Below are 23,823 nucleotides of genomic sequence, written 5' to 3' on the forward strand. Positions count from 1 at the left end.
GATGAAGTTGAGTGTAAGAATACTTGACAAAAGCGCTAACCATAAAAGTTTATTACTGTTGCCTGCCTATTTTTTGTTGTTTTTCATGAGTATCATAGATGCCATAAGACCTAGAATGCTTACCCTTGCTAAGATGGTAGTCTGAGAAGAAAAACACAAGAATAGATCTACGTACAGGTACATGTTTTTCTGTGGAAGATAATCTCTTTGAGCTGAGGTGTCTAGGTTACCCCAAGAAAACAATCCTGTGAGAAGAAATCAGACAAGACTTCTGTATATGCTGTTTGAATCCCAGCCTGTGTAGGAGAACCACTATCCAAGTGAGAGATTCCTGACACTTTGAAAAAAAAGAATACTCTGCACATTTATATATTTTATTAGTTTTTTTTTTGTCTTTGTTTACCCAGAAAGTCCGACTGGGCAAAGGCCATTTTCAACAGAAGACAAGGGAGAAAAGCTCCAGCAGATATATGTAAGAAAAACATTAACAGAGGTGTATTACGTAGATAGTTCTTAAGACAGCAGTACCGACTTAGTTTGTGTTTACAGCTAGATACAAACAGGTAAGTGTTCTGCAGTGACACTGTAAAAAAAATAAAATGGGTATTTCTTTTGTGGTAAAATTATACATAACATTAAATTCGTAGTATAAACTTTTAGTATGCCAACAGTTCACGTGCAGTATATGTGACAGAGACATTACCTTTGACTTATAAGACATGGATAAGGAGGGTTTACAGTATAGATGTTAGGAATAAGTACAATTGAGGTAAGACTCATGAAACATTGGTTGTAGATAGTTAGTAGTTAAACCTAGAAGAGGGAGAGAGGCATTGTACAGCTTATGAATCCAGGATAGTGGGGGTAAGAAAACTAGGGTACTTGCTGTCATAGAACCAGTTTTTAAGGAGTGGTGGAAACTGTTTTAAGGTGGATAAAGTGAAAGGATCAGAAAGAAATTCAAGTGTGAGGAAGGAAACTGAGGAGGAGTTGCACAAAATATTGTTTAGAAGGGGTTATAGGTTATGAAGGGATATGAAATGTGTGCTAACATGGGTAAATGAAGGTACCGGGTAAGGAGCATGTGTACAGCCGTGTGTGTGTGTTTGGTGTTTTAGTAAGGGCTTGAAGGTGGAAAATGTCATGGTTTGTCTTAGGTGTGTTTTAAAATATATAATGGGAGTGTATTAAGTCATCTACAGTGTTATACTTTGATTACTGATAGCTTACTGAAGGAGCAAAGGTCTCTTTCTGGAGAGTAGTGCTACAGAGTACCTTTTAGGGCTTGACATTCTTCTGTTTTATCTGTAAGACTGTGTGCAGAAATAAGATCAGTATGTTAAATAGTTGGGTGGATCAAGACAGTTTAGTTGTTTCAGTGTTCAGCAATGAAAAGTCCAGTAAGTAACACTGGCAGAAAATTTGGCTGCGTTATTGTAACAAGTGAAGAGTTTAGCTGTAATTGTAGTATTTTGGTCTGTGAGAATAAATAAAATATATAGGAGGGATGGAAGAAAGTAGATAGATGCTAGTGTTTATCTTGCATCATCTGGCCAGTAGTGTTTTGCTCTAGAGGGAGCTAAATTTCTGGTGTGTTTTTTTAATGGCACGCAACATGTGTGTCTCATTTGAGGCCATTGTCAGTTTTGTTTTGTTTACAGTTTCAATTTTTGTGTTGGATGAGGTTATTTTGAAAGATTGTTTCTTTCTGGTATTGTTTGGGAGTAATGAGCATATATTTTGTTTTTTTTTTTTTGTCGAAAAACCGCAAAACACAAGCCAATGAAACTCAGTGGACAATAAACAGAAGCTCCAAATGACAATTCAGACGTCCAGGCAGCAAACGGTAAAAGCAGGAACTTTAATAGGTTGGTAGGGTGCATTCTTCTATTCACTTTTTGTAGACATCTTCACAACCATTTAATATAAAATTAAAAGTAAACAATTGTTTTGTACCTTAAATACATTTAAATACACACCCCTTAATGTTTGTGCCAATAAAACACAAGCTGCTTAAGTAAAACCAATAGAAAACTTGAATTAGTAAACCAATAAAATTGCATGCATAACAATATCAGCCTTTGAATTAAAGGAAAGACATTTGTACCTGATTGGATTCATATCCCCTAAAAAGGGTCCAGTCAAAACTCTGTAAATCAGAAAAAAGACCAAAAACAAGGTAAAGGCAGTAAAACCACTATCATAGCATAGGTCCATATTTAACTACTGCAGATATTCAGTACATTTCGTAAAAACCTTTAGAAGCCATAAAAACCTTGAAAGAACATGTCAGATTAATGTTGTTGTCTTTCGGCTTTTCCCAGTTAGGGGTTGCCACAGCGGAACTCAGGTCCACTAATGATTGGCAGTAGATTTTGAAGAACTCCGAGGTGCCAGCTCGTCGTTCAACCTTCAATGAAGGCACGCTCATTTACGTACGTCTTTCGAACGCCCACCCATATGCAGACTCCACACTCCAGCCGAGAATCGAACGGGAGAACCTCTTGCTGTGAGGCAACAATGCTACCGCTGCACCACCACAGCATAACATGTCAGATTAATATAATATTAATTAAATTAGCTTGTACATTCAGGGACACTACGGGTCTGTGTTTTGTTCTTTGATCTAGGTTGTAACTACAATCCATTTTTGCCAAAACCCTGTTATGCCATAAAAAGATGTAAACTGATTGGATAAATCAATGTCAAACTAAACCAGTGCCATTCCTTATAATCCCATATTGGCCTTTGATACAATAAGAAAATGCGTGTGTGGTTGGATACACTTACTGTGGAAATTAACCAATCACGTCTCTGTAAAACATAAAAAAGGACCAGTGACAAGCTGAAAAGTGATCAAACCACTGTGAGTACACTGGTCTGAATCCACTTAGTGCAAAGTGAGCAATAAAACCCTTAATTACCTTAGAAAACCATAAATAACTACAAAAAGAGTGCAATTAAGTAGGATCATAGCTTATTAGCTCTATGTCTAAGTTCACTGGATATGGATATATTATCAAGGGATTTAAAAGATTTGCATCTTTTAGCCAAGTTTCAATATCAGTGAAAGAATTTTGATATCCTGAAGGATTGGTAGGAATTGGGCTGATCTTATAAGGGCTGCTACGGCAGCATATTGAACTTTGCTAGGTGGGTGGCAGTATGTAGTTTATAAAAATGTTAAGGAGGAGGAAGGGTCCTAATATCGATCCTTGTGGAGTGCTGACAGTGACAAAATTAGCTTCCAGTGTCTGCACAACAGCACATGCTACCGTATCCATTTTGATTTCACTGTGTTCAGCATCATTCTCAATATTTCCAAATGATTGTACGCTGCTCTCCTCCATGCTGTTACTTCTGCATACCTCCATCTTGGAGTTCTTCCAAGCACTAGTGATAGCCCTCTGAACCCTTCTAGTGCTCAAGGAAGTTCTCTGATACCCTGGCCAAATGTCTTCCCTCAAAACAGGCTACTAGCCTAGTGGGACTAACCCAGTCAACAAAGGGTGAATCAAATAAATAAATAACATTAAACTATCAACAGAAGTATTGCTAAGCAATTAAATATAAACATAACATCTCCAGCAATTTACAGGGTTACTGATCAAAGTGTTCAGCTGGGACGTTCATGCATTAGGGAGATCACAGCTCTTTTCAGTGATACTCTTAATAAAACTGCTGTTCTGACTGAATGGAAATTAGTAATACTTAAACAGTTATACAAAAGAAGAGAGGAAATAAACGTAAAAAAAGTTGTAACCCAGTAATTCTTATTGGTTGTGTTGGAATATTATTTTAGCACTGTTTGCCTGATTTACTGCGTTAGTTGAAAAAGGTACAATATGCAAAAATTAGTATGCATGCAGGACTCACTCATCAGCATTACCTGTTTGGCATTTTAGTGATGGTCTTGCCCAAAATATCAACAATGGTATTAGAGTGATCCATTTAATGGATATTACAAATTTTTTGATATAATTGAGTATGATTGTTGCCTAATTATATATGTGTATAATATATATTAATATATATGTACTTGTGTGTGTGTAATTGTATATGTATGTGTGTGTGTGTATATATATATATATATATATATATATATATGTGTGTGTATGTAATTGGATAATTCAGTGGCTTTGTGAAATAAAATGTTGGATTAAATAAATCACAAAATAGATGTGGCCAGCATTAATGGAATGAAGTTAAATGTTCTTAATGAATCAGTTTGTGACCTTCAAGTACAGTGGATTTGCTAACACCACAGGAAATTGCAGAAGTAAAACATCTAGAAGAAATAAAACAATATGTGCAATAATGAATTTACTGGATGCAAGCAGATTGCACAACTCTTTGAATGAGTATGCAAAGTGGTGAAAGAATAAATTAATACCAGCAAAAGTAATATGGTAACACTTGGAAAAATCTAGGTTCAGGATTGTTGTTAGGAGATCATATACTTCATTGTGATTTGTGTAAACACCTTGGGAACATTATTGATAGTCTGTGCATGTTGATAAAGTTGCAAACAACCAAGTTAAAATCTGTGTTGAAGATTGTTGTAAGAAGGTTACCATATGCTTTGTTGTGATTTATATAAAGACGTTGGGAACATTATTGATACTCTATGAATATTGTTGCAGTTTCTAAACAACCAAGTTAATTTTCTGCATTCTTAAATACTTAGCTGTACTCATAAACGTTTTACTGCTTTTGTCTGGAGTATGTGGCCTTTTTGTGGAACCCACATGAAAAGAAATTCATATCAAAACTACAGCACATGCAAAAGAATTTAACTAGAACAACGCCACAAATAAATCTTTTCTTTTTATACTGAAAGACTTGTACGAGTTCTCTGCATCAGTTTTCTTTCAGATAAAGGAGGCAGTGGGGTAAATTGATGATACTCTATAAGGCCTTCCCATAAGATTATTTGTTCAGTGTTAAAATTAAGAAGGGCACACTTAATGCTGTATGTGAGATACAAACCGACTGCAGCTGCCTCCATGGCAGCTCAGTAAATAGAAGCATTGGTTTAATTTCACAGCTAAAGCAGCTGGAATTAATTACCAGCTCTAACCAGGGAAGTAGCATCATTAACCAGTTGTAATGATGTAAAATGTGAGAGAAGGGTTTGCAAGGTTAAACTGCTGTTTTTGTATATAAAACATAGACTACAGAGGCAGATATGTGAGCTGCTAAGATTTTTACTGGTCTTTTATTTATCAGGTAGCACAATGGCACTTTATTCAAGACCTTATCTCAGATAAGCATGCTATAAACTCCAAAATGTGATTTTAAAATATTCATTCTACAATGTTGTAGATGATAAAATTCAGAATGATTAATGAATGCCATTTCTATGCTTTGTAGACAGGCCGTATTCCAAGCAGCATTGAAGCCCATTTTAGCACTTCCGTATCAGGCATGGCTTTAACCCCATTTTCACCATTGCAAGATGATGTCTTCTGGAATGACAAACAAGCTGATGAGAATCCTCCAAAGGTAACAGAGTGTGTTGTCCTGTATGTGAAACCACAGAGCACACATAATCTACCAAATGACTCTGTGTCTATCTTCATATTTAAGAGTGAGGAAGATGAACAGAGAGAGAGGGAGAGACAAAAGCGGATAGTGCATTATTTCTTGTGTGCTGTATGCTATTTAACTGAGCAGATGGAAGGCTGCATGCAGTGATCATGTAACTAAATGAGTCATGAGTGCTGGTTACTTTGTCACTTCAACCAAGCCTAAATGTCTGAAGATTTTTTCATTCATCTTTCTTTCCTTCCTTCTGTGTATTTATATAAAAAGGAATATTATTTATGGATAAGTTTTATAAGGTCTCACTGTAACTGTGGACGTGTACATAATGAGCTGCACGCTTACATAATATACTTTTGTACATTTGTGCTTTCAGAGTCTCTGATAAAAAAAAAATTGGGTTATACTTAAGTTTCCAGTTTGTCTGCGTCATACAGTGAGCTGTGAATGCCAGTTGTTTCCTTCTCAAATGCATTTAGATGTATATAAGAGATATGTGTAAATATAAAATGATTTGCTGAGTTGCTCAAATTTCAACTCCACAAATTGCTGAAATTTTTTTTTGTTTGCCAGAACTTGACCCAAAGCTTGTTGGAGAGCAAGTCCTGCTTTAATCTATGTAGTCTGCCAGTTGATTGTAATCATGCACGAGGCCCACATATGTATGTCTACTGCAGTAAGTAGGGCAGTAAATCAGCTCTGTGACTTCAGATTTATTGGCAAATAAGTGAAGTTTTGAAAAGAAATGCCATTTTTGGCATATAAGTCAGTCTGCAGTATAATATAAATTAGCTCACCTTTCAGGAAGACCTTTTTCATAATGCAGCAAACTTTTGTACTTTGTGTTCCTTTCCACACATGTCTGTGGCAGAGAACCTGGCAAAAGTAAACAACAATACTTAAAGATGTGTAGCTGCAGAGTAGCTGTCTTCACAATTCCAGCAGTCCTGAACAACAGAACAGCTTTGTCTTCTAACCTGGCAGTAGTACATCCAGCTGGCTTCTGTCAAGGGCAAGGTCCCTGTCCTCATAGAACTATCTTCTGGACTGCCATTGTTCTTCTTTATGGTCTGTGTAACTCCAACAAGAGTCCTCTTGTCTCTCCTTGAACCCAAAAGTCAAATAATGTGTGCACAGGGCACTGTGTTTTAAATGACCCTATGTGCAGCTGTTATTCATTAACTTTGACATTGTTGATTTTATGTAGATAACTCTGTATTTTTGTAGGGTTTGTAGTACAGACAATGAATGGAGAGTCAGTACACTGTCCGTACTGCAGCCTCCTGTTGCATGGACAATACCTGGAGAGTCAATGTGGCATTGCTCACCAGTGTAGCTTTTGGCTGGTGTCCTTGTGTCAGAAGAGCCATTGAAAGGGCCATAATCTGTGATCAGGGCAAACTCTGTCCCCAAGAAGTAATATTTCAGGATGGTGGTGATCCACTTAATGGCTAAACACTTTCTGTAACTGAGAAGTGTGTCTCGTGGTTATTAAGATCCCTGCTAATATAGTAAATGCAATGTTCCTTCCTGTCAATATCTTGATGCAGAGAATTTAAAATATCATAAGCTTTAGGTTGATGGTTTTCCTAATCCTCAGAGAATATCCCAACTTAATCCAGGTAGGCTGCTGCATATCTGGTGTAGATCTAAAAATGTCCATTTTGCCACTGGAATGTTGCATATGATCAATGGAGCACAAAAGGCAGGACTCTGAAATGTAATGGAAGAATCAATTTGCTGTAGAGAATGCCATTTTTTCTTTGGCATGTGCATCTAGCACAATTTACTAATAGCCTATGGTTAAGTCTAAAGTGGACAGAAACCTGGCCTTGCTCATTTTTAAAGCAGTTTGTTCACGTGGGGGATGGGTTAGGACTCTAGTTCTGGTATACTATTTAGCTTCCTAAAGTTGTTGTAAAATCTTACAAAACCAATCAGGGTAAGGGGACAAGTACAGTGTGACTTCTAATTGCTCTGAAACCTCAAGTCTAAGCATTTTCTGTAGTTCATGTAAAATTGCATGACATTGGGACTCTGATATTCAGAAAGGTTTCAAGTATGCTTTCTCTGAGGCACAGTTTTTCTTTAAGTGGTCCCTCATTAATGTAACCTTAGATTCCCCATCTGATGGACGAGTTGCACATATGCAAAACAAATAACTTCAGAATTACCCGATCTAGGGATCTTAACCTCATCTGCAATATTAACAGGGCATGTTGTAGGGACAATTATGCGTCTCAGAGACCTTAAGCCTTTCCTGAAACAGGCTTCTCATCCATGTGAATTAGAGTTCTTCCCTAACCCAGTTCAAGCATAACGTGGACCAGTGGATGGGCAATTGGAAATGTAGTCTGGTCTGGCACCTTTGTCTCAGTTAGTGGCGGCATGTAAATGCTTACCTACAAGTGCCCAAGCTTTACCTATACCCATTAAAATAAACTTAGGATTTTAAATTTTGTCAGATACATTTCAGGAACATGGCTCAGCTTAAAAACGCCCCCTGCTATCATTAACCTAGTATTTGCCTATGAAACTATGTACTCTGGGGAATATGTCCTTATTCACAAGTACAAATTCTTTTACTTCTTGTTTCCGAGACACTGATAGCGTCTGCCCTGTTTTGACATTATGACATACTGTGGGAACATTTAACTCCCCCTGCAAACTACTTACTACAGAAATGGTTTCGGAACATTTATGTGGTACAGTTTTACTGGTGTCTTTTTCCCTAGCTGTCTTCCTTTATAATTCACTTAACCTACAACTTGTTGAGTGCATTGCAACTTGGGAAGGAACTTGTTTTCAGCATTGAGAACCAAAATGTCCCTTGTGGTTGTTAGCCTAGTAAACACCTGTGAACCTATGAATACAAGTACTTCATCTCTAAGATAATTACTTCTGTTATATGTGCTCTGCTGTGTCTTCTTCACATGATATTTTACTATAAGAATTGCAGCTTTTAGTTTGTTCTGTAAATTTGTGAAATTCTCCATGTTTTAAAGGTGTTCTCTTACTATGTTTCTTTTGCTGTATCTAGTAGGCTTTGGGGGTATCTGCTGTGTAGCATTTTAAATGATCTGTAACCATTTGAAGCTTGGGATACTTGTTTTAAAGCAAAAAGAAGATATGGCAGTAGGTGGTCTCAGGTTTTCACATCTAACTCTATAGAATTCATATCATAGACTTGAAAAGTTTGTTAAATGGTTCTGCTTGCTCATCTGTTTGAAGGGGCTGCACAGATGCCCTTAGCTGCTTCACTTTAAAACACTGGTAAAGTTCATGCATTATTCTGGATGTGGATGGGTACCTTGGTCTGTAAGAATTTCTCAGGGAATTCCAACCCTAGAAAAGGGCATTAGTTCTGCTGCTGTATCCTTTGCATTGACTCTTTGCAGGGACACTAGCTCAGGAAGTATTGTTGATTGTGCAACAATTACTAAGGTAAGCCGATGGCCACTATTTGATTTTTACAAGTGGACCAACAATGTCCTTTGTTGTGCATTCAAAAGGGGCTTCTACAATGAGCAAACGGTATCAGAGGATTCCAAAATCTGGAGATTTGCAGTTCATAGGTAGGTAATAGGTGAGGTCCAGAAGACCAATGATGGGTAGAGCAACCCAATAGGACAACAACATATTTGGCTATCCTGACCAAGAAGAGACAGCCGTACTGCATTCAGCAGGAGTGAATTTGTCACCCATCCAATCATTTTGGCTGGATTTGAAAATGGCCAAGGTGCTGCTTTGTTTGATATGCAAAAAAGAGTCAATCGTATAGGGAAAGGAATAGGATTTAAATATAAATTTGTTGTATCATGGCCTGTTTGTGTCAGTGCAGGTTAAGGTCTTTGGTTTGGGTGCTGGTGATGCCACTGGGTTTGTAAAGCTGAGGGAGATAGCACAATGCCAGGCACCCCCCCCCAACACACACACATATACACACACATACACACACACACACGACTGTATGAGATGAAGTATAAGAAGAGGGCTTTCAGTACGTCTGCAAAGCTTAGGGAGCTTATTCAAGTAAACGGCTTAGGAACCTTTCGGAATGCTGTAATTGATTAAGATGTATGGAGAAAAGCATGCTGAAGGGGGGCATTCTGTTTAATAGTAGGCCTAATAAAGGATGTGTAGAGAAGGACTAGAACTTCTTTGGATCTGGAGAAGATGCCTTTGGATATTAACTGCGTGAGGCAGAAAGATGTCCTAACTATGACTGATACATGGAGGTTAGAGGATAAGTGATTCATTCTCATCATGAGGTGATGGTGTGATATATAAATACAGATATACCCCATAGCCTCCTAAAGCTATGGGGTGATATAAAAATACAGATACACCCTATAGCTTCAGGAGGGCCTCAACTTGTGATGGATGCTAAAGCTAGGTATGGAGGGAATGTTGTCAGTACATTGAAGTTCTGTTTCAGTAACTACAATGCTGTGGATGTGGATGACTGTTATCCTGGGCTTGTTGCTTGTCATTGTTTAGAGCTCTCACATTAGAAAATGTCACCTTGTTGACTGAATTTATGATGGGATAGTCAGAAGTTGCGCTATGCCTAAAAAGCCACTGTGGGTGTAGCACAATTTTTACCAGCATATGAAAGCCATGGAGAAGAAAGGTGCAAGCCATCGTTGGTGAAGCAGATCAGCCTTCTTCCCATTGCTTCCCATGCCAACATGCTGGGTCCCCCCTAAAATGTTACAAGTTGTTATTCAGTTGTCGAAGCTAATTATCTTGTCAGTGAACTTGCGCATCATTCTTTAGAGCTGGTACAGTACTGCTTAAAACTAATACTTCACCTTCTTCGGGCTCATGCAAAGAGAGATCAGTTATGTCTCTTTGCATCTTTGTTAGGGTAGAATACTTAAGATAATTCACTCCTGTGTGAGAAACCACAAGGTCATAGACATATTTGGGCAAGTAGAGGGATCTAAGGGCCTTAGTGACATCATGGATCCCAGCACCATGGGGACAGGTTACTGTTGCCATATCCTTGTCCTGCCTCTTGAGTGCAGAATCAGTGTGGCTAACTGTGGAGTCTCCTGTTAAGACATTTCCACTGGGTGCTACAGGTTGTCATTTCCCTAGGGATGTAGGCTTGCAGCCATGATGGCTCTTGTAGGTAGCTGAAGTAGGTGTAGTTGCAGGTTCAAGAACGGTGTGTCTAGATATCTGAAATTTACTAGTGTGGTGCCTGCCGGCTTTGGTAACTTTCCTTAATGCTTCAGCATAAGTAGGTTAGAGTTAGGAATGCTGTGCATTGCTGGGATGTAACTTACTGATATTAGTATTGAGAGCTTTGCCTCCAGCTTGAGCAGATATTTACATCTTTCAGAGGTGTTATTGTTTTGATAAGACTGATGGATTGTCAGTAAAGATGTGGCAGTTGTACTCAAAGCTCCAAATGGCTAGTAGGTTGACCAGGGAAGAGGCTAGTACAGACTGTGACATCACTGTTTGTGCCATGTCCTTGGCCATGCATGCGCCTTGTTTTACCTGACTTTACAATTACATGGTATAACTTCCTACTGTCAAAGTGGTTAGAACATGCTCAAAAGCATTTGTATTATATCACAAACAGTTCAGCAAAAGCAGGGTGAGGCTTCTTGTAACTCTTGTCTGCAACACAGTTTGTTCTGTTCAATTAATTCTTTAAGGGAATAGACATCAGTGAATGACTACACGGACGATCTTCATTCTCACTGCTGCAGTAGCCTTTAGGCAATGTGGGTTGCATTTTGCTTAGGATACAACAGCTGGTTTGCTTCACAAAGCTCTGCCTTCCTTCCACACCTTCACTCTGACTGCTGATTGGGCCACCCTGTGGAGGGAATCAGTATTCATAGTAAAAATTTCTCCAGTATGTTTTTGCCATCTCAAAAGTAAGCATCTCTGAGACTTCACAGGAGCATCTGTTGACCTTGAAGCTTCTTTCTGCTGATAAGTCCCCTCTGGGGAGCTTTTCCTCACAGAATATTGCCCTTCAATGAAAAGTACTTGTTTTAATGTAGTTTATCTAAAACAGTATCTCCCCTTTAAGAATTCATTTCTTTTTTCACAAAACAGAAGATTTTTGTTTTTTCATAGAATGGATTCTTTTTAGGGAACTCGTATTACTTTAGGCCATATGTTTTAGATTTGGGGGGTATTTTTGTTTTAAATGTGCACTGCTTTTGCTAAAGTTTGATGTTTTTTATTTTATTTATTTATTAGCATTTGTTTACTGGGAAAGTCCACTGGGCTCGGAAGCCCATTTTCGGTTGAGGCCCAGGGAGAAAAGCTCCATACAGTTAGTAATTAACATTTCCAGACAAGACATTATATAATATTTGAAAAATAAGAGAAATAAGAGAATATTACAGAGCAAATTCATGCACAATAAGTTTTATGGTTGCTACAAAATTAGGAATAACTAAGAAACGAGAATGTTAAAACGTTAAGAGCAATTTCATAGAACAATGTTTCATGGTTGTTACAAATGCAAGAAGTTGAAATAGTTACAATATTTACAAGAAGTTAACATTTTTGGAATAGAAACAGCAGGTTTGAATTTTTTTTTTTAGAAGGAAGAGGAGAGAAGCGAAATAGAATGAGGGAGGGGGAATGGATGAAGTAGTGGAGAGGCTTAAGCATTATGCGAAGAGTGAGTGAAGGTAGGAATTTGTTGAGATTGCAGGCAAGTAATATGCTGGCAGAATTATAGTGGTTTAGAGTCAGAGAGAAAAAGAATATTCTTCCAAAGGAGGTGGTGAGGAACAAGCTTTTTCTAAATAAGAGTTTTGGGCTAGTCATCCATCACAAGAAGGCTGATAATGTTGTTATGAAATGAAAGTTGTTTTAATGGGGCAGAAAATGTTTTTAATGTTTTTTTGTGCACATTTTGTTACACCTTACCTGTTATTTTATCTGCCAGGGTATTTTGTTATTTACTTCATTACTTGTTACAGTTGATTTTTCTGCTTGTGTTTTTCAAATAAGGGGACTGTGTGGGAAATTATTTTTGTTTGTGGGTTGTTTGTGAACACTGGCTTGACAGCTTATCTTCCATCTGACTAATTCCAACACTGCTTACCTACATTAAGACTTCTTCCTCAACTGCAGCTTGGATACTTAGTCCGGTCCTACTGGTTCTTCTCTTGCTGAGTATAAAGGAAGAAACATAATGAGTCCTTACCACCACTGTGGGCTCAGACAGTACCTCAGCTATTGGTGAGTGAACCAGTAGTGCTCAGTCACTGTTCCTCAGACCACTCACCTACTTCATTGTCTTCTTTTGGTGTAGTCCTTTCAACCACCATGGACCAGGGATTAGCCACATTTTCTTCAGCTGCTCCAATGTCTGATTCGGGCATGGGAGAATTATCTTCATTGGCTCTGGGAGATGTTCTCAGTGTCTTGAGAAAGTGGCCTGTTCTCATGGCTGAAGCCCCATTTCCTAGTCAGTGGTCTTCCAAGGAATTGTCTGTATGTTTAAAAAAAAAAATGTTAGACATTGTTAATCCTAGAACATGGTATCAGTTGAAAAAGATTATTTTCTTACCTTAGCAAGACAACTGTTACAGGCTGTTAATTCTAGTACTCTAAAATCCTCATCTGAGGGCAGTGTAAGTAAGGAAATTTCTGAGGAAAATCTATTTGAGGATTCTGATATAAACAGAAACAGGTTCTCGTGAAGGCTGACTAGCCCAAAATTCTTATTCTGAAGAAGCTTGTTCCTCACCACCTCCTTTGGAAGAATTTTCTTTTTCTCAGACTATTTTCAGGATGAATGACAGGTGTTTTGTGAGAACAAGTGAATGTTCCCCTGAACTAAAGAGAGGTATTATGATGTTACAAGTGAATGTACTTCATCCCATGTCCATTTCCTCTATTTTGCCAACATTGGAGGATGTATTTAATGCTGACTGTTAAAAAACCCTGACACTGTCTTCAGTCTGCAAAAAGGCAGTAAAGTAGCTCAAACTAACCACTTTTTGTTTTCTCATCTTTGGTATTACCCTACCCAGCTGCACTGTCTACTTCTTTGCCAGCTGGAAACAGAATGTTGGTCAATACCATTCCCCCGGCCTGTGGATAAGGAAAGCATGGTATTCGACAGATTTAATAAGAGAATTTTCCCTTCATTCCAACTGGCATACAGGATCTTTAACTATGAAGCTCCTATGTGGATGTTGTTTTCCGTTTTGGGCAGACAATGTGAGGAAATACTCTGCCTCACTTCTTTCAGAGGATATCTCCTTTCTGAAATCTCTGGTTTCTAAACTTAAATTTCTGAACATGTTTTGAAGAGAGTGTATGATTGTATAGATACTATCTCTAGGGCCACTGCTACTGTTTTGAGGAGATATGCGTGGGTATATAACCAAATGTTTGCTGATGAAGTGAAGTCTGAATATTTTTAATTCTGTTTTAGATGAAGTTTTATTTGGCCCTTTTACTACTCAAGTCCTTAAATAATTTGATGAAAGAGGAAAGTTAATTCAGGGAGTACTTAAACATATTCAAGCCCTTTTACAAATCTCACAAAACCTCTCTTCCCTTCAAAAATCAAAATAAGCAATCCCTGCCACTTCAGGGCAAACAAGGAACAAACACGATTGCAGGAGGGGCGTAACCAAACACAAGGAGCCTTTCCAAAAAAGTCTTACTCCTGAATGACTATGCCAGTTTTCTGTCCTTCATCGCCACCCTTCCTGTTGATGTCTCTTAAAATCTGTCAAAGAAGCTGGTTGTTTAAATTCCCCTTTGGCAACCGATCGTCTCCAGTTCACTGGTTCAGGAGAGTTGCAGACATACTGGATTTAAAAATTGCCTCCCCACCCACTCAACCAAACAGTTTCATCCTCAGGTTCTTCAACACTTACATAGGAGTCAAAACCAATTCCTTTAGAGAAAAAAGGGCAAAGGCTTGTATTCCAGAATGTTCTGGTTCCAAAGAAAGAGCTTTCATGATCGTAGATCTTTCATTTCTCAATCTGCATGTGAAAGTACCACAATTAAAAATGATGACCCTGCACTCTCATTCCCCCTCTGAATGTTATAACCTTTGATAGATTTATGGGATGCTTATCACATTCCCATAGCTATAGGACTCAGGAAATATATCAGATTCTGTCTATCTGGGTCACATTATTAGTTATCTGCTTTACCCTTTGGATTATCTACATTTCTAATGGTGTGTACAAAGTATCTAGCTCCAGTGGTAGATTGCAGGGCATGCACATTTTCCTTATTTAGACAACTACCTTACCTTTGCAGAGTCTTTTCCCAGATGTCAAAAATCTTTAACATGGGTTTCATCTCTTCTTACCAGTCTAGGATTCCAAGTAAATGTACAAAAATTCTTCTTGACCAAGATTTATATGCCACCTATTTTGCCCTTTTGATCTTGCAAGGGTTACAGGACTGTGCTTCAGCACTGCCTGACCTAGCAGTTATTTAAGAGGGTTTTGCATATCCGTCTTCTGTCTGCCTTTCTTGAACCTCCCCCTCTGTAGGATCTGAACTTGAACACAAACTTGATTATCCCATTTGGAACTCCTTTTCAAAAGGCTCTCAGAACTGTATGCACTTGTGGTCCCTAACGAGAATCAGAGTTCTGTTAGGATCAAGCCATGTGTTTTTTTTTGTTTTTTTTTTTCATAAAACTGGTGTCAAAACTCTCCTGTTTTCTTAACAAGGCAGATGCCAAGGTAAAAAAGAACGGTACCTTGGATGTGTACAGATGCCTCATGTTTTTACCTGCAGCATCTGAATGAAATTAGGTATATGAAATGTGTATCTGACATAAGACAGAACACTAAACTAATAAAGGCAGTTCCATAAAAACGAATCCAAAATACTGAACTCTCAAAACATTGAAAGTTGAAGTGATAAGTCTAACCTGAGATGTCAGCTAACATATAGTACTGACAATTTTGCTATTTGTAACATCATTAAGAAATTTTGGCCAGTGTTAACATCTGATAAAATTAGAGAAATTGTTGATCAACCCAGTTTTTCTTTTAAGAACAGGAAAAATCTAAAAAGACTGCTATATTATAAAACAGAAACTGAAGTCCTCTCCAAAAATAGGAGCTTTCAAATGAGTAGGAGAGTTGGTACGTTCAGATGTGAAAGTTGCAAGGCATGTTCTTACATTAACAACTAGAATATCTTTATACATCCCTTAACTAAGAACTATAAATCTGACGGATTTGCAAATTGTCGGAGTAAGAACATCATATATGTGGCAACCTGCAGTTACTGCAAAGCATACTACATAGGAAAAACGAACCAAATGTTTAAAGAACGTATCCTAAAACATTTATCCGACATAAGAAATAGTAGCAGTGCACTTTATATGCACATTAGTGCAAATGGTAGCCATTCTTTTAAGTTTGACACTAAGCTCCATGAATCATTAAGAGGTGGTGATTTAGTAAATCAAACAGAAATTGAAGAAATGAAGTGGATAATGAACTTGCGTTCAGATCAGCCACCAGGTCTGAATGCATTTGTTCCTTTAAAACCTGCACTAAAAGGAAAACCTCTTCAGCACTCTAAAGAACCTAATTGAAATGGTGTATACGTTGCTGTGGCTACGAAGTATCTTTGAATGAGTGAATACCAGACAATGAAGGTATTTAACATGAAGTTTTACTGGCTAACATTTAGGATTTGAAAAAGGTATTACACCGAAAATGCTTATCAGGTTTATGAGCCAGTGTGTTATTTTATCATTGTTTTATTTTTATTAAAAGTTTTCAAGTTTTTAGCAGGATTAGTGGTAGAACCGTTCTTTCTCTATACTTTGTATAATAAGCTATTTTTTTAACTCAAAGTATGGCTTAGAAGTAGAAATGTTTTTTTAAGCTTCTTCCCCCACAACTAGTTTTACTTAATTTAATCTTTCCATTATGCCTTTTTAAAGTTTAAGTGGCTTATGTGGAGGTCAGCCACCTCTGGAGTATTCTCCATTTCAGCTTATGATGTAGAAGATACGTTTTCCTGTTCTACCAACACAGTTACTTGGGTTACTTTGTCACTGCCTTCCTTCTTCTGGTCCTCCCTTTTTAGGCTGCACTGCTATAGGCATATGGCTTATTTCTTTACGTGGTGCAGATTTTTTCTGCCTTTGGATACTTAGTCAAATGTTTGTTCTTTTTGAGCTTTGTAACATTATTCTTTGATCACTCAATTTGATTGCTGTTTCCCCCTCCTTTTTTCCAAATTAGACAGAGGTATATCTGTAGGCTTATACATTTGCTGGTTCTCTTCTCCATACTTGGAATGTAGTTTATCAAAAGGCATACCTCAGTAAGTCTTTAAAGTGGCGAAAGTCTTTTGATGTTATAATATTGTGTTTTAAATGGGTGACTGGAGTAGAATGGGTAACTTTTCCAAACAGTTTCTATTTCTACAGGAGTAATGGAGTACTGTTTAATGGTTTCTAGATTTTTGATGTTTTTAGGCAGCTGATTTCAGATAGCAGGCCCCAGTCTAGAGAAGAACAATTCCTGTTTCATCAGAGGAGGGAATGCATGAGGTGTATGGTGTTTCTGTGCGTGTGTTTGATCTGTGTGTATTTTACTTTGCTAGTGGGTGAGAGCTTGTAAGGATTTTTGTGCTACATATCAGACAGTAGGGTTGAAGATGTTTTTTTTTTTTTTCATTTTAATCACTGTTGTGCAATCTTGGAGTTGAAATGTATAAAATTGAGGCATGAGGGGAGCAGCCCCCTGTATGGGGGGGTGCAGCAAAAAACACACCCTTTTTGCTTTTCATTTTTAGGTGCAGTTGATGATGGAGAAGATGACTTTCATTAGTCAGAGACACACAAACCTACACACATACAGCTATTTGCTGTTTAAGTTCTCCATAGTCGTTTGGGTTTCTAGTGCCATTAAAGGAATGGACCCCATTTTTATATCAAAGTATAATTAAAGCTCATGAAATTAGTTTTGTTTCAGTCTTTGATGTTAGCCAAAAGTACTCTTCACAGCACCCACAATGTGCCCAGAACAGATTACTCCTTTAATTCATATGGAGTACATAATGGTATGTCGAACTCACAGGTTGTCTGCAGATATTTCTAGTGCAGGAAGTTGTCAAACGCATTTGTAGAGTACAGGACTAAATGAAAAGGAAAACATTGAATGTTTCTGTAATTGAGGAGGTGTGTGTGTGTGTGTACGTGCGCATGTGCGTTTGTGTGTGTGGTTGCAATAAGTGGTAGTGGATGATAATGCCAAAACTTTAGGATATATAAATGATTTCAGCAGTGGGTGGGCATGTTTGCAGGTTAGTGTTAGAGTAAGGGCCAGACAGGGGGATAGATTTTGGTGTGTGTGTGTGTGTGGTACTATTAGGGAAAGAGATTTTGGTAAGGTAACATATATGGTTGTGGTTTGACCTGAGTTCAGAACTGCCATGGGAAAGGGCATTATCCACATTAGGGCCTTCCATTTGGAATCCCCTACCAGCAGAGGTTAGAAAGCAAAAGACTGACAACATTTAAGAGTAAATTTAATTAACTCCGAACAAATGAAGCCACCTATGCAGAAAACCAGTCTCAGCTACATTTGTTCAGAAACAGATGCACATGCTATTCTTTCTTGAATATTTGCCAGTTCTGTATTCATCGGTTATGTGGTAATGCTTGTTATATGGTATAACTGTGTACGCAGTGCATATCAATCACTGTTACTGTTAAATTCACCGTCAATATTGTAATTTTATGCATTTGACCCCAGTTGGCTTGGGTCTTGGGGCCAGTGCACTTACTCACTCAAACTTGTAAAATAATAAAATATATGCAAATCCACTGCTTCAGTATATTTTTTGCAGTACAATATATCCTTATGTAATACACAGTGACCATGGCATTAGTATATTAAGAGTCTGGGGGTGCGCACTTTTTGCTTGTGATGTTTTATTTCACAGTAATGCTACATTACCAAAAACTGTTACTTGAAAACTTTCATACTGAGAATATCACATATTGGATTCAGAATTCTCTTGTATTATTCACGCAGGTACAACATGGGTCCATACATTTCGCTGTGGGGAGGAAAGTGCTGACAGGTGCCATGTAAGCACTGCTTAAGTAGATTGATAATTGTGTATATTTTACCATCATACAACTCACTGACAGTTGGAAAATGCTGCTGCCATAGGTTACTTCTGTCTAGTCATGGCTTTTTTTAGTGCTTGCTTTACAAATGTCTCCATTACAGACATTTGTTCATGGCCATTTGGTCATTGTGTCACACCTTCACTAGACATTACTGTCTGGACTATAAAAACCTGCTGCCAAACAGAATAGAAGAGAGTTTGATAGCAGTCGTAGACCCAGCAGTGAGGGTTCTCCTCATAGAAGAATTAATGTAGTAGAAATGTATTTGTGCACAGTAGTGTCCCCTTTTAATAGATGGGTACATATGCTTCAACATTTTAGAATCAGATCTGATGTCAGTCTTCATTCTGTCCTCAACAAGTGGGTTCAGATTTGATCTGACTCTGCCGTTGCTAAAGCTCGTAGCCACCAAACCCCTCAAGCTTCTCCCTTACCCACAATCCACCTACCAAATTACCTCAGATCTCGTTTGCAGTTTGTAGCTATCGGACATGGTCTACCATCTCTCTTGAGCTGTTTTTTTGGATAAGTAAAATCTCTTCGTAATGTCTTCAAATTGTTTTGGTTCTTTGTTATTAATAACTGTATAACCCTTTTATCTGTTTTTTTTTTCCTGTTTTTCCATTTATATTTGTACTCCCATTCTCTTATGACTTTGTTATAATTATCTTTATATCATTGTTGATATTCCCTTGCCCTTTCTTCTTTCTTGCTAACTATTATAATTAGTGTGTTGTATTTGTAATTTCCTGTTGCTGTTGCCCTTGTTGTTTTTTCGTACTTGGTGCACTTCGATACTAGCCCTAGTATCTCCCTTTCCCTTACAACTCAGTCATTGTTCTTGCTATACCCTTGTTGGTATAATCTCCCCTTTCTTTCCTACCAAATAATGAAAGTGTTTTTGGAAAGCTGTTATTAGATTGTCTTGTATTTCTAGTTTTCTCTTATAGCTGTGGTCTCTGACTAGACATTGTATTATGGCTGAAAAACCTGCAGGTTTTTAAAAAGTGTTAAAAGTGCAGGCATAAACTGACACTTTTGGATGCCCACACTGTTTGTGTATACTGTTTAGGGCCCCTGTATTTGCAAGAGAATTGCTCTGTTTGTCATTTAATCCTCAAGCTCTTACTGAGCGTAAAAATAAGCTGATTCTGAAAGGCCTCATCCCCTCTTTTGGAAAAGCCATATCCCAGTCTCCAAAGTACTTCATCAAAATCGTGTTCAGACTCTTGTCGGAAGAGAAGTTCAAAAGAACTGGTGTCAACCCCAGATCACAAAAAGCTAAAAATGCAGGATCAGACTACCTCTTCGGATCCTAGTAAGTCGAAGCAAAGCATTATGGATCTGACATTGGCCAGGTTGGATCAGAAGACATCAAAAGCATTGGATCCTACCTTATTGGATCAGATAGAACTCTTGGAGAGACACTATTGCCCTCTGACCAGATACTCTCCGCCTGTGGATACTGTTCCTGACAAACTTCCATCACCATTTTTACAGAGACCAGCATGTCCATCCATTTTCTCCACTTGTTCTTCTAGAAGCCGCACAAAAGAAGATGTGGAGAGAGTGGTGAGAAAGATCCTCTCTGCGCAGGGGAAGATTGGTTTTCCTTCAGCACCCACCCCTATAGGTCAGGTTACCCAACCTTCCACCACACCCCCCGCTGCAAATTCCTCCCCTAACAGCTTCTGTTGTTTTAGAGTTAAAGGATCCCAGCCATCTGGATCCATCAGTCTTGCATCTGAGGATCACTGTATAGTCAGATCTGTCATAGTCTCTGAGACCTCCATCTGTTCAGATCCGGAGAGGTCTCGGAGCCTAAGAATGCCTGTCAGATCCGAGGTGCAGTATTCAACTCTGAAGAGTTTGGAGCCATCTCTGCTTCTCAGAGCCTTGGCACTGGACATTTTGATTCCGGCGTCCACCTCGGGGATATTGCTGAGAAGAGTGGAGGGAGGTGGTGATTTGGAAACCTGTTTTCTCTGATAAGAGCCCCCCCTCTAACTCCTTTAAGCTCTGCCTTCAAGGGTGCAAAGAGAGTGTTCTCTGCCTCAGCAAACCTGATGGAGCCTCCCCCCCTTTGACCTCGGATATTCTTCCATGATGCCACAGTGTCTAGAGCCTCACCTCCTTTCTCCACAGAGGCATCTGGTGTCGAAACTTCAGGTTCTCTCAGGGAATTTTGATTTTCTCTTCCAAGACTTCCCCAGAGCAGCCCACTGAGGACGTTTCCAGGAATAGGACATGCAGGAGTAAGCACCTAGACTCCCCACAGGGGTCCATGACCGAAGACGTGGATTTCCATGAGGGCGAAGGGTCCCCACAGTCACCTGCTGAAGATGTCCTAGAAATCCTTAAACAGAGAGGTGGCTGGACTGAGACTAACCCAACGCCAGAGGAATCTGCTCTCCTAGAGGCTATTAGTGCTAGACCATCTACCTCCGGGGTGACTCCACCTACCAATGAGCTCGTTGACATGATTACTCAGCAGACGTGGAAGGAATTAGACTCCATAGAAGCCATACCTCGGACATTGGACAGGATAATGGCATCACCTGCGGACAGTTTTGGGGGAAAAGGGTTCCAGTTGTTGTCATGGTGGTTGCAGCAGCCACAAAGAAGGAACTAGTTGAGAGTTTCACTGCCCATCCCCAACAGGGAGTTGCGGGCGAAGGATAGATTGGGGAAGCATGTCTTTGCTTCAGTGACCTTTGCCTTATGGTAGCTGAACTACTTGGCACACTTTGTCAGACTTCAGAGAGATTTGACTAAGGAATTATCAAATACTCTCACAGGAGCCATTTCTGAAGTGGTTCAAGGTTCGGTAATGTCGCTATCGTGTGTAGGACACCATATCACTTTCATGTCTGGGCCACGAATAAAGAGTCTTGGTTGATTCTGTTCAAGCAGCTTTATTTCATACAAGCACATTATTATTGTTGACTATTGACTAACTTAAGTAACTTTCATGCAATTAGCAACTGTGATCATGCATCCTCACTCCCTCGCTGCTCCTTCAAAATGGCACCAGAGGTTTGCATGTGTGCGGGTTATATATGTGCACATATAGCCTTGCATGCTTCTTAAAGATATAGCACACACTTGATACTATGATCTACCTCTTCCCTCTTTGAGAAATAGACCATGCGTTTGTTATGAGACTGTTTGGCATGCAGAAATCACAGGTTGTCCCTAGTCATGCATTGTACAATATTAAATATATAGGTATGTACAATCAACTCCACATTTCTGCGTATTTCACACTTGGTTTAGACAGTTGTCCATATCGTGTGACATAAAACTGGATATTAGATTTAGCAACTGGAACCGTTTCTGTAAAATGGTTGGAACTGTGGAATGTTCGAATTACTTTCTGGAATGGAGTCAGAATTTTGAACACATTCTGGTCTGGAAACCGTATCTGACCCACTCTTCGGTTTAGAGTCCACATCACAGAAACAATATTGTGATTGCAATGATGATGATTCTGGTACAGGAAGATGATGTTTGTGATTCCTCCTACACTCCACTACTTCGGAATTTACCATGTGAGATCTCGGCTCGGCAGAGATGCCTGTAATCTGTCCTATTTGATCAAAACCTTTTGTTTGGATTCGTATCATCTCTCCATCACTGGATGAAGTAATCTGCTTGATCTGTCGTAACTAGATTTCTGGTTATTATGCTTCTTAAACATTTGAGCCTTGAAGGTTTTAGTCGTCTTAGATTTAGGTTGCAACAAACTTGAAGAAATAGGTAAAGTAGTTCTAATTTGTCTGGAAAGTAGTCTTTGAGCAGGTGAGCAAAGAATATCACTGGGTATGTTTCTGAGATTAAGCAAATTCAAGAATACATCAGTATTGTCCCGCTTTGACCTTTCAAGTAGTTGCTTTGCACTCTGCACTGCTGGTTCAACTAGACCATTGGACTGAGGATATTCAGGACTACTAGCGACATGTATAAAGTCCCATTCTTTCACAAATTTCTGAAATAGCTGGCTAGTAAATTGAGTACCATTGTCAGAAAGTTTGTGTGGACTAACATAAACTGAGAAATTATTCAACTTGGTAATGGCAGTTGAGGTTAGGTAGTAGATCAGTCTCGAACCAATTTGAATAACAGTCTACCTGAACAATGTACCATTGATTGTTCCACTCAAAGATATCAGTTGCTACGGTTGACCAAGGTAGTTCAGGAATTGGACTTAGCAGAGGTGGTTCTCTTTATAAATGCAGTCTAGTACTATTGTATACTGAACAAGAAGAAAGAACTTTGTCAGTGTCTTTTGGTAATGAAGGCCAAAATAAAAATTTTCTTGCTCTTCTCTTAGTGGCTGTGGACCCTGGGTGACCACGATGCAAAGTGTAAATATATTCTTGTTGTAAGGAAGCAGGAACAACAATTTTAGGACCTTTGAAAATAATGCCATCTTACATCATCAATTAATCTCTGTAAGGAAGTAATACACCAGATTGCTTTGACGGCCATCCGACATTAATATAATGATTGAGTTTTGCAAAACTGGATCAGTCTGAGTATGATCTCTTAATTCATCAAGTCTGGTGGTGGAAAAATTACACACTAACATCACATCAAAGTCAAAAGTTTCTGCATTAAGCTGTTCTGTTGTAATCCCGGGCGATCTAGATAAAGTATCAGCCAGCTAGAGCAACTTGCCTTTAGTATAGGCCATTTTGAAATTGTACTTTTGCAATTTGAGCATCATTCTTTGTAATCTTGCTGGAGCGGAATGCATAGGCTTCTTTAAAATAGTAACTAGAGGTTGATGATCAGTTTCAATCTGAATAGCTCGACCATAAATATAATCATGAAACTTGGAGCATGCAAATACTATTACCAAAAGTTCTTTCTCAATTTGAGCAAACTGCATCTCAGTATGGGTTAGTGTTCTAGATGCATAGGCTACTGGTCTGCCCTGTTGAAGTATAACTAAGCCTAGACCAAATTTTGAAGCATCACAGGAAATAGTAACTGGTTTGTTCACATCATACTATCTTAATGTAAGTGGGGTGGCAATTTTCTACTTGAGGTCGTCAAATGCCTTCTGGTGCTGCTCCAGTCATGACCATGCAATATTTTTACGTGTGAGCTCTCTTAAAGTTGCTGTCAACTCACTGAATTCT

The 23,823-nt window shown here is 38.7% G+C and overlaps 1 protein-coding gene across 1 annotated transcript in view; it reads left to right on the forward strand.

Annotated features, from left to right (window-relative positions):
* NRK (Nik related kinase) overlaps positions 1–23,823 on the forward strand; it is a 2,110,367-nt gene that overhangs the window by 1,432,060 nt on the left and 654,484 nt on the right. The window contains exon 16 of the mRNA XM_044057244.1: positions 5,374–5,505. Coding sequence (XP_043913179.1) covers positions 5,374–5,505 — 132 coding nt within the window. The remainder of the gene's footprint in view (positions 1–5,373; positions 5,506–23,823) is intronic.

The sequence above is a fragment of the Protopterus annectens genome, chromosome 15.part0 (assembly GCF_019279795.1).
Source record: "Protopterus annectens isolate FY-2018-M chromosome 15.part0, PAN1.0, whole genome shotgun sequence".
In the NCBI taxonomy this organism is placed as follows: Eukaryota; Metazoa; Chordata; order Ceratodontiformes; family Protopteridae; genus Protopterus; species Protopterus annectens.